This window comes from Hibiscus syriacus, unplaced genomic scaffold, assembly GCF_006381635.1.
Source record: "Hibiscus syriacus cultivar Baekdansim isolate YM2019G1 unplaced genomic scaffold, ASM638163v2 tig00111774_pilon, whole genome shotgun sequence".
NCBI lineage: Eukaryota > Viridiplantae > Streptophyta > Magnoliopsida > Malvales > Malvaceae > Hibiscus > Hibiscus syriacus.
The window spans coordinates 1857792-1869024 of NW_024063175.1; the positions used below are offsets into that span (position 1 = coordinate 1857792).

General features: G+C 36.0%; 1 protein-coding gene across 2 annotated transcripts; it reads right to left on the reverse strand.

Moving 5' to 3' along the window:
- Positions 1–1891: 1891 nt before the first annotated feature.
- Positions 1892–11032, reverse strand: LOC120170225 (probable WRKY transcription factor 2). Of its 2 annotated transcripts, XM_039178201.1 has the most exons (6): positions 10610–11032; positions 9590–9739; positions 4684–5567; positions 4436–4594; positions 3412–4198; positions 1892–2134 (listed from the first exon to the last, which is right to left on the reverse strand). In XM_039178201.1, exons 1-5 carry the CDS (start codon positions 10877–10879, stop codon positions 3466–3468), a joined length of 2196 nt encoding a protein of 731 aa, XP_039034132.1. In that variant the 5' UTR covers positions 10880–11032; the 3' UTR covers positions 1892–2134; positions 3412–3465. The 2 variants fall into 2 exon arrangements, with proteins under 2 accessions (XP_039034132.1, XP_039034133.1); XM_039178202.1 differs by lacking the exons at positions 9590–9739; positions 10610–11032 and adding an exon at positions 8036–8619.
- Between the last annotated feature and the right edge of the window lie 201 nt (positions 11033–11233).

The following is an 11233-nucleotide window of genomic DNA, read 5'->3' on the forward strand; positions in this document are numbered from 1 at the left end:
AAGTGATGAACCCCAACAAACTATGGTTTTTTTACCCTAAAACAATCTCTCGTCCTTTTTGGACACCTTATCCCAAACATTGTTGATTCTCGGAACAACCTGCACCTTCCACGAATGTTTTCGACAAATCTGGTAGCAGAACATACAATCCAATTTGAAACAAGTTGGATCTGAAAAAGGTGCATTAATCCAAGCGAGAACGAGAAACACTGTCGGATTCGATAATAAGCTGAGAGGAGGGAAACTAGATAGACTCAGTAAAACAACAAGAAGCTTCCACTATTGCTTGAATTTCAGCTCCCGAAGGACCCAAGAGGCCGACGGATTTCGAGAAACTCAAAAGAACATTACCTTGGTGATCCCTTAATAAGCCTCCAATTCCAGCGACTCCGAAGCTTCCACAGACAGCTCCGTTAACATTGAACTTTAGATAGCCTGGAGGGGGACGTTTCCACAAACTAATTAAAAAAATAAAAATAGAGAAAACTCTTATTATCGTGAGCTAGTTAAATAAAGATTTTAATGATCAAATTGTATCCACTTGGTAAGTCAAGGTTGATTTTTTTTTTCTTTCATAAAGTTCTCCCAACTTGAAAGTATCTTATTTACATCCTCTCAAAACTACACATTTGGAGGGGGAAAATCTTACATTTTACCTTCTTATTACAATGATAAAAAAGATTTTTTTTTCATCTTAGACACATGAATTAAAAAATCACACTTATAATCGGGAGACCATTTTGTAACTTATAATACTCAAAGGACTCAACAAAGCAATATCCTATAGTATATAAATAGTCCTCGAACTTTTAGGACGCTTGCATTTCGCTCACCCAACTTTTGAAACTTACAATACAATCATCAAACTTTTAGTTCGTTTTCAGTAAGGTCCCATTCATTACCTCTTATTAGTTTTAGCTGACTTGGCTCCTAACTTCCGTTTACCCCTCCCCCCCCCCCCCGCGATTAATCCCCTTTCTTCTTCTTCTCTCACACCTCTAATCACCCCAACTCCAGTCAGTGGTGGCTCACACTGTCATCACCATCGTCACTGTCGTCGCCTCCCGACCATACCTCGACCCTCGATTCATTCTCATTGTCCACCGTTCATCTCAAATCGTGAAGAGACCAATCAAACACCCATCCTCGATCTCCATCGTCAGTCGCCAGTGACCGTCACCATCGGTACTAGTAGGAGCATTGCCCCATTCTAACCAAAACCCTACTAGCCACTTTTTGAGATTCACCTCCGTTCACTGTGGAGAGGGCCTTGAATCTCGTCAGAAAATCCCAACGGCCCTTTTCTATTTTCATCGATTTTTAGCCGTCCGTTCACCACACCGCCACCACCGTTGTAGTTCTCACACCATTTCAACCAAAATCCAGTCGGTCATGCCTCATCCGTCTGCAATTGGCTAAGAAGAAGGAGAAGAAAGAGAAGAAGAAGAAGAAGAACTTGAGCTTAACGGGAGTTAAATGCCACGTCAGTTAAAACTAACGGAGGTAACGACAAGCACCTTACTAAAAACGACCTAACATTTTGATGATTGTATTGCAAGTTTCAAAAGTTGGGTGACCAAAATGCAAGTACCCTAAAAGTTCGGGGACTATTTATAGACTTTACCCTTGATTTATTTATTTATTTATTACTGTTATGATTAAAATTTAAAATAAAATATAAATATAACTTAACGTGAATAAAAATAATAATAAACCTTTTTTATATTAAAACAAACAAGATCCGGGGCACTAAGAAGAGGCAGAAAATATATGTTGAGAGATTAAATCAAGGATCCAAAAGCATGATCTTCAATTTGGAATCAAACTAATTTAAAGCCATTAAATACAGATTTGGGGGATTATTAATTTATTGTTTATGTACAACGGCCATTCCAAATCTGCACCTCAGCTATCCTACCTTTATTTGATTCAATCAAAACAATTGCAAATTTTATTGTGATTACCAAAATGAATGAAAAGCTCTGGTGAAGGCTACAAAACCACACACAGCCAGAAAGTCCCTGTAGCTACAGAGCATCATTTCTTACTCTCATTTTACCACCAGATTCTTCCTTGTCATTATTTTCTCCACCCAAACAATGAAGGTACGCCAATTTCATAAACGGTTCCATACCTGCAAAAAGAAAACAGATAGGTAAATACAATAATTCTTTAACCAAAGCCTAAAAAACACACGGCTTGATCCTACAGCTCCACTAAGATATTTGATATTGCAGACAACATTATGAGGATACATGGCATTAAACTAGTGCGCCTAAATTAACGGGATTAGTTTAAATGGTAAGCAGCATGTTATTGCATGAGCAAGTCTTGAATTCGAAGTCTTGTGTATGCAAAAGAATCCTGAGACTCACTCACCAAAGTCAGATGTGTGACACGGGTCGGTCCGGATTACTCTGGGCAAAACCCTGGGGAACCGGAAGAATAACTAAAAAAACTACTTGTGCGCCTACTTAATTACCACCAATCTTTTCTAGCAACAGATGCAAGAAAATCTAGACAGCAGTTAGGTTCAAAATCATATTTATTCACCAAAACCAAATGTGTGACACGGGTCGGTTCGGATTAATCAAGGCAGAACCCTAGGGAATCGGGGGCAAAAAAAAAACCAACTACTTGTGCGCCTACTCAATTACAACCAATCTTTCTAGCAACAGATGCATGAAAATCTAGACAGCAGTTAGATTCAAAACCATATTTATTCACCAAAGCCAGATGTGTGACATGAATTGGTCTGAATTAGTCACGGTAAAACCCTAGGGAACCGAGAGGGCAACAATAAAAAAAAAACTACTTGTGCGCCTACTTAATTACCGCCAATCTTTTCTAGCAACAAATGCATGAAAATCTAGACAGCAGTTATATTCAAAACTATATTTATTCATAAAAGCCAGATGTGTGACACGGGTCGGTCCGGATTAGTCAAGACAAAGTCCTGGGGAACCGGAAGGGCAACCAAAGAAAACTACTTGTGCGCCTACTTAATTACCACCAATCTTTTCTAGCAACAGATGCATGAAAATCTAAACAGCAGTTAGATTCAAAATCATATTTATTCTTCAATAAACTTAAAGATGAGAATTAAAAAAAAATGGGTCATTTTAACTTCACACCACATGAAAGTATTCACATCCAGGATAGACAAACAAGTTTCAGTAGCTTGGAAATGGAAAAAAGAACAGTCCAGTGCTGAGATGGGACCTAAGGTGTAAGCCTCAATATTAAGGGAAAAAATTCTAGCACTCATGCACAAATCGATAGATACAACCAAGTTTTAACCTATATTGGCTTTTCTATGTATAAAAATCGATGCGTATCAGCGTATATCTCTTAGCAAATTGTAAAAGAAACAGCATAGATATTAAGAACTGGCATTGCAAGAGAAGGAACCTTCAATTTTGGAGAAACTCGTGTTGAAGCAACACCATCTTATAAATAACACATCTAGGATGGAAATTTTGCAATAGCCTGCTGATAAATTGATGGTGACGATGTACTTGCATGGTCAACAATGGGAAGGCAAGGATCATAAAGGTCGTCATCCTTTATCTCCTGCTTAATCCCATGGAACCTTGCACCATTCTCTTTTAACTGTTGCCCTGGAAGGAAAGAGTGAGTTGGAACTGTTGATTTTCCACCATTATTCATATCAAAACCAGTCAATGATAGATTTGGAGGTGTTGGGAGATTCAAAGGCAAAATCGGAAAATTTGGAACTACAATTGAGCCAGATGAATGAGTTGCAATGCAGTTTGGGTTCAGTCCAAAAGAGCTATAAGGAATAGCTTTTGGTATGGAAGGAAACTTCATTTGGTAAATGGAAGCCAGAGAAGCTGCCCCAAGCTTCATATCATTGCTGAAATCCCCAAGAAAATTAGGTCTCACATATTCACTTTTAAATTCAGGCTTTTGATCAAAAGGCTGTGCAAAATCTTGGATTGGCGTTTCGGGCTTTATAGCATGGGTACTTCTGGATAATGAAAGGGCAGCTTGAGTGTTGGGGCCAGTAGGGGGCAAATTACAACCACTAGAGTTAGCATGACTGCTATTTCTGGCTGCTGGAACTTCATGATTGTGTTTTCCATCATATGTTGTGAGCACACATTTAAGATTATGGGAAGCTCTTTCCACATGCTTTCTCACTGGACATCCAGGACTTGTGCATTTATAGTAACTCCTATAAGACAGACAACAAAAAATCTCAACAGGTTTTATATATGAAAGCATGAAGCTCGATATTTCTTAGCTGTGCTTTGAAATAAACAACAAGGATATGACTAATAAAGCTATCTTAAAAATGGATGCTAGAAGCATAAACATAAAATTTACGCCTGCATCTTTAGATGATTCTTTCGATTTCACATGCAAAAAAAAATCTGATGTAGAAAGAAAGACAGCTGACAAATTTTGGTACCTAGGATTAGGATTTCCTTTTACAACCTTCTGTCCATATTTCCTCCAACGATAGCCATCATCGAGTATGTCCACATCACTTTCTATTTGCACAACTACTCTTGGTTCACGGGAAGTCCCAGATGCCACATTCATCTCAGTCATGCAGCTCTCTGTTTTCCTGCAATGAAGGTGGATTAAAAAAGTAAATACAAGTTGGTAAAAGTTAAAACAGATTCATTGATCATGCATACCAATACAGAAACTTACCTTCTTTTTGATTCAGACTCATCATCATTAGCTGTATTATCACAGAGTGAAATACTTCCCTGGGCTACCCTATCGTCATTATCATCATCGTGACTAGCAAGTGTTGATGAGAATTCAGGAGTTTCGGCTGATTCAAACACACCAACAGATTTCCCTTGGGCAGTTGATAGCCGATCAGAAAGATCAGTTACAATAGATGTCGATGATGTTCTTTCCGGACCATCAGCTTTCGAATCAGATCCAAGCTTCATATCCTTTGAACCAGCTTGGGAATTTTTCCAAATTAAACCACCTTCAACTTTGACAGAAGTTCCAGTGCCTTCCGCACTCTCTAACATTTCCTCGGATGATAAAGTGGACCCAAGTGATGGCCGACGACAAGGCTGAGGCGTTGAGTGATTATGGGCACCCTTGTAGATGATTTCAGTAATTTGGCCATCAAGTGAGCGTTCAACCTTCTTCTTCACCTGACAATTTGGATGGGTACATTTATAATAGCTTCGCGGATATTCACTTCCTTTTACCTGTTTCTGTCCATACTTCCTCCAATTATAACCATCTTCTGATGTTCTTCCTGTTCCCATAGCAGTGTTTGTAACCTTCTGATCGCCTTCCGGTGTGCGTAAATCTTGTCCATTAAGAGGTTCTTTCTGAAAAGATGTTCGATCACTACCAAACTCAGAATGATGGAATCCCAAATTAGCATTATTGTTTACAATGTTATTCAAAATTCCAACATCAACAACTGAATCTGCTGCAAAACTCCTCGAGATAGCTTCTTTTGAAAAATATGCAGAAAACTTCAAATCCAAAGGTCTATCCATATGGACAACAGGTTGATAATCAACCTCAGCATTTTGAACTAGATTGAAAGAGGAAGAAACCTGCATAAACAAAAATTGATCACTAACTCAAATAGCGTTTTAGATGTAAAACCTAATTAAGCATGATGCTGACAAGGGCGGAGCTAGAATTAAATATTGGCAGGGGCCGAAATATTATAATATTTAAGAAAAATATAAAGACTTATTAGGTATTTAAACTAGAAATTTAGCATGAACCAAGCGACCTTAGTGATTAAGGGACTGTTGTTATCCTTGAGGTCTCGAGTTCAAGCACTTATGTAGGGGTATGAGCGTTCATTGTTAAATAGTTGAAAGTATTTGTACATATATTATCTTGTATTCACACTAAATAAAAAAAAAAACTCTAAAAACTTCTAATTTGTCTAATATTTAAAATCACAATGACTTAAATTGTAATTAGACAAAAAATTTGAGAACACAGACTTATCATTCGTTAGTTCTACCCAGGGTTTCAAAAAACGTTCCGAAAACGCGATTTTGTCTGCGATATAGCGGTTTCGCCGCCGTCCGAGTTACCCACTACACCCGCAATGACGCCCGCGATGGCCACAATCACAGTAAACCCGAAATGACCAAAAACGCGACTGCGACCGCGATTTGAAACCCTGGTTCGACCCCTACTTGATAAAATATTTAATAAATTTTTATATTTTTTAAATTTAAATATTTATTTTTACATGAACCAAAATATTATTAAACCAAAATTATATCGAATATATAAATTTTAACATGGGCCGGGGTCCCCTTGGGCCACAAGGGAGCTCCGTCCCTGGATGCTGGTGACATGAAGTGCATTTTTATATTTAGATAATTACTTAAATTAAACTAGGTTGGGAGGGACGTTCTCGATTAATAAATCGGATACCGGTGCTTATACAAAAAAAAAGGATAATGTTGATTTAAATTTGAAATCCATATAATAGGATTTATTAGATGAGATTCAATCTCAGATGTCCATGTAATTAATCTGAGCCATTAGATGTGGGGGCTTCAACTATACCCCCACCTTTTTTCACGTCAGTTGTCTTTCAAAGTTTTTTTTTTTTTGCTTCTGCATTGTTCTAAGCCTTTTTGTTTGGATTGTTCATACCGACTTAGACAACGCATCACCCGAAAATCGTCTAAGACCACACAAATTCGCTAGTCGAAATTCTAACCCCATAACATAATCCAGAAACTTATCTAAATCTACAAAGCTTGTCACAATTAAATTCTATTGCCTGCCAAGATGAGATCACCCCTTTAGGATTGTTCATGATGATATGATAATTGATAAGATATATCAACCATCAAAGAATGTGTGAGGCTAGATATCAATTGATCTGCATAACAACAGCATTTTCCCAGTATTATCTAACAAGAACAAATTTTACTACCTAAAAAAAATAAAAAAGATGTAAAAAAATTAATCACAACAAAACATCTTATTATAATACATATCAACAAACTTTTCAAAAAAAGAAATGCATAACACAAAGCAAATTGAATTCTGATCATTAGGTTATAAAAGAGGTCAATCAATTTACAACCACAGTAAACAAAGATGTGAACCTAAACCATTTACTTGAGTAAAACAAGAAAGAGAATAAATAAGAATTTAGAATCCACTTCAACCAAACTTCTTAACGGAAAGTTACCATCACAATTAGCACTTTGCATTCCTATTTTATTTTATTTTTTGATACACATTCCAATTAGGTATTGTATATGAAGAAGTTAAGCCCTGCCTATCTCTCAAAACTGTAAGTTATGTACCATCTCTAGATAAAGTTTGGGATTATCTTGTAAATATTAGTATTCTAGTTTATCTCTAACTCTAGCTGATTTTGTAGATAAGGATAAAGTTCACTTAGCTAGGACTGTTAATTTAATTAGGACTCTAGCACATTTCTTGTATAAAACTTTAATTAGGTATTGTATATGAAGAAGTTAAGGCCTGCCTATCTCTCAAAACTTTAAGTTATGTACCGTCTCTAGATAAAGTTTGGGATTATCTTGTAAATATTAGTATTCTAGTTTATCTCTAACTCTAGCTGATTTTGTAGATAAGGATAAAGTTCACTTAGCTAGGACTGTTAATTTAATTAGGACTCTAGCACATTTCTTGTATAAAACTCTGTACTGTTTCTATTATGAATTGACACGGTGAATAAAACTTTTCTTTTCACTAGTAAACACACTTCCTACAAAAACTGATGTGGTTTAGACAGAAAAACAATAGCAATCAAAAGAAACAAGGCTGAAAATGAGTAAGAAAGATGGAACTTTAGAAAAATGTAGCTATAAAAATCTGTAATTTCTCAATTAATTCAAAGGAATAATAAGAATAGTTGTGGCTGTAAATATTTCACTTATAAAAACTCTCTTGCAAGTAAAGTTCTATTCTAGCTCTTAATTTAAACCCTTAAAATAACTAATAATCCTAGCCGTCCATAATATTTCTAATGCTTAATAAGGAAAACTTGATTCTGGTGAGAAAACTTTACCAGTTCAGAATAATTTTCTAGATCCATTCTTTGCAGCCTCTTCTTCATGTAATTGCCCTGATTCATATCAATGTTTGAGAAGCTTCTCTATGGGTACAAAATTAAAGCATGGTTCTGATTTTCAGGTTTTCCTTATCCTAACTTTGCATTCCCGATCAACTTTATTCCACAGGTTTCCTGATCAAGATTATCAGTACCTTTAACCAGTACGTAATGGTAGGTTTTCTAAGCTCTTCCAAATGCTTGGTGCATATTAAGGATATTTTGAGGTGTCTTTTCTCCTAGTTTGACAAGACTATAAGCATCTTCTATGCTCAACACTTGGTTACTAGCCCTCAAAATTTCAGTGCAAACAGCCTTGGAGTTATCAGAATCAAAGTGATTGCCTTGTCCTTCTTCAGAAGGTTTTGAAAACAGATGCTCTATGTAACTAGCCATAGCTTCCCAAGGTGACTAAACAAACTTCGATGCTATGGTGACATAATTTCTGAATTTGAGCATTTCCTTCATTTGGTCCAAATTAGTTGAACTTGTGTCATTCAAAAGCTTAGAGAACAAGTTCACCTTCTAGTGATGGATTTTAGTTTTTCTAGTTTGTAGATTCTCTGACACCTCCATCTGATAAGCATGGTAAATAGAAAGTTCACCAGTGAAAATAAAAGAAAAATATAACTGCATATCAAATCTGCAGTCAGATTAATTCCCCCGTCCAAAAGATTAATTTCTCTTTCACGAATCCAAGAAGAAAAAATAGTTGTTCTTTTTCCTGTGTTGTGAGGAAATGGAGACTTGCAGATATTGTGCAAGAATTGTTGAGAAAGTATTAGATATATTATGGATGTCGGGGGATATTAGTTATGTTTAGTGTTTAAATCTAGGGCTAGAATAAAATTTTATTTGCAAGAGAGCGTAATGACTATACTTGCAAAACTGTGAAATGTTTACGGCCATAACTATTGTTATTATTTTCTTTGAATTAATAGGGAAAATAGAGGTTTCTATGAACTTACGTTTCTAAAGTTGCATACCATTTCTTACTCGGTTGTTCCACCCCAATTCTATTGATTCACTGCTGTTTTCACCCCTTAAGCCACATCAAAAACTCAAATGAATAGAATCTAACAACAAGGAAGGCACTAATCTCATGGAAAGCTTTAGAAATCTACCCAAAAGCAAATGCCACCAGTTTGATGAACATTAAAAAGAGGCTGTTGCAATATCCTTCTTGATCTGTAAAAAGAGTTTGATGAACAAAATTGAAAAACATCAAAGATAACAATAAAAAGGAAATGGAGAAAAGTAATGCACAATGAAGAATACTATATAGACAATAGGGAAAGTAAAGTTGAAATGAATTTGAGTTAAAACCGAAGGTAAGACATAGAATATCATAATTCATAAACATAAAAGCAAAGTTTTGTTAAATCATTGCTACTGCAATTTGAATGTATGCATATGTGAAGGATTAGAAACATGTCAAGTTTAATAATCTGGCAGTTATAGGCAGAAATTTTAACTTTATGACAAAGTAGAACTGGGGTAGAAGGAAATCACCTGATCTTCTATACTGGAAAAACTTGGTTGAGAATCCATATTTCGCGTCTTTAATGTGAAAGAAGAAACTATACTATCGTCTCTATCACACTTGATATGATTCACCACTTGACCATCATGATTGTGAAATGTTCCAGTGGTGGGAGATGTCTATACCAGAAACAGAAGTCATTAGAGAACATACTACAACAGAGCTGGGGAAGAGCAATAATTTTAATATATTAATTAAACCCCTTTTCAGTTTTTATATGAAAAATTTCTTTAAACAGGGTAGATAACAAATTCAAATAACAATATTAACTACAGCATTTTTTTTAAGTACCAGTTATGGAGCACAAGTCGAGCTTAATACAATCTTGTTCATAAAGAACACAATACTTATTAAAGCTTTCTAAGATGCTTTACTTAATATAACTGAGCTTCAGATTTTCCAAAAGAGAGAAAAAAAAACTAGTTCTAAATGAACTAGAAAGAGATTTTTTTTTCAGAGTTCAGATCTAATATTATGAATCAACTAAAATTATAGCTACACCAGTTATTAAGAACCCTTTGTTAGCATTCAATTGAGGGACTTTTAATAGTTTATTTCATATAGGCCATTAGCATTTTTTATCCTTGTTTCTAGTTTCGTTCTGCAGCTAATTTATCCCCAGGCAACCAAAATATTTCTGTTTTGAGGTAGCCAAATGGCAGAGGCAATTGAAATCAAATATATATATGCCGATACAAACCTTGAATTTAACATTACATTGCATGATAAAGAATAAATGCCCCCAAACACCATGAATTTAACATTACATTGCATGATATCAATTTTTTGTACAATTTAGAAGCCAACACCACTCATATTTAATATGATCAAACTCGAGATTTCATATGTAGAGCCTTAAATATGGCATTGCCACTAACAAAAGAAGCATTAAAGATGATGTTCTGGCATTCATAATAAGATACTATATATTAACAGTGACAGTCATAATCATGGGAAAAACTCATTAATCGAACATAAGCAGTGGGTACCTGAGCATTTGGCAACATTATAGGAGAATCCAACAAAGCAGTAGGGCTGATCCCAGGAGAAATAGTAAGGTAAGGCGAGCAGGGAGATGGGGAATCCAGTGCGATCAACCTGACCGCAGTTATCGTCTCGGCCTTGAAACCGCACGTCGCCGCCCTCCTCTCCGCTATGCTGGCGCCGCGTCCTCCGCCGTTTGCAGGGGTTTTGGTATCATCTTCGTCAGCGGTAATGGGTTCATGGCGGTTAGTGAAATGGGTTACATTGTTGTCCATGAAATGGGGGATAGAGAGAGAGAGAGAGAGAGAGAGGGTTAAAGTGAGGGAGCAGTGAATTGTCAATTCGGCATTTGGCTTCAGCTCCAGTGATCGGGTGAGGATGGAGCTGAAAATTTTCAAGTTTGGATTTGGAAACAGAGAAAGCGAGAGAGAGAAATTGAGAATGAAGATAGATAGAGTTTTTAAAGTTTCTGGGTCCGGTTTGTTTGTTAGAGATTGTTGTGTTGTTTTGTCTACTTGTCTTGTCCTGCCATTTACAGAATTATCTCTTTTATTATCATTTATTTAACCATAAAAATATTACTCCTAATATTTTAACAACTTTTAGATCATCAAGTGTGCCAGTTTTAT

What these genes read in the sequence shown, in the direction of transcription:
- LOC120170225 (XM_039178201.1), bottom strand. Translation starts at nt 10,879, where the DNA reads ATGGACAACAATGTAACCCATTTCACTAACCGCCATGAACCCATTACC. An exon ending in GAGTCTGAATCAAAAAGAAG is followed by an intron (nt 4,595 to 4,683) that starts GTAAGTTTCTGT and finishes CCTTCATTGCAG; the next exon opens with GAAAACAGAGAGCTGCATGA. An exon ending in AAAGGAAATCCTAATCCTAG is followed by an intron (nt 4,199 to 4,435) that starts GTACCAAAATTT and finishes TCTGTCTTATAG; the next exon opens with GAGTTACTATAAATGCACAA.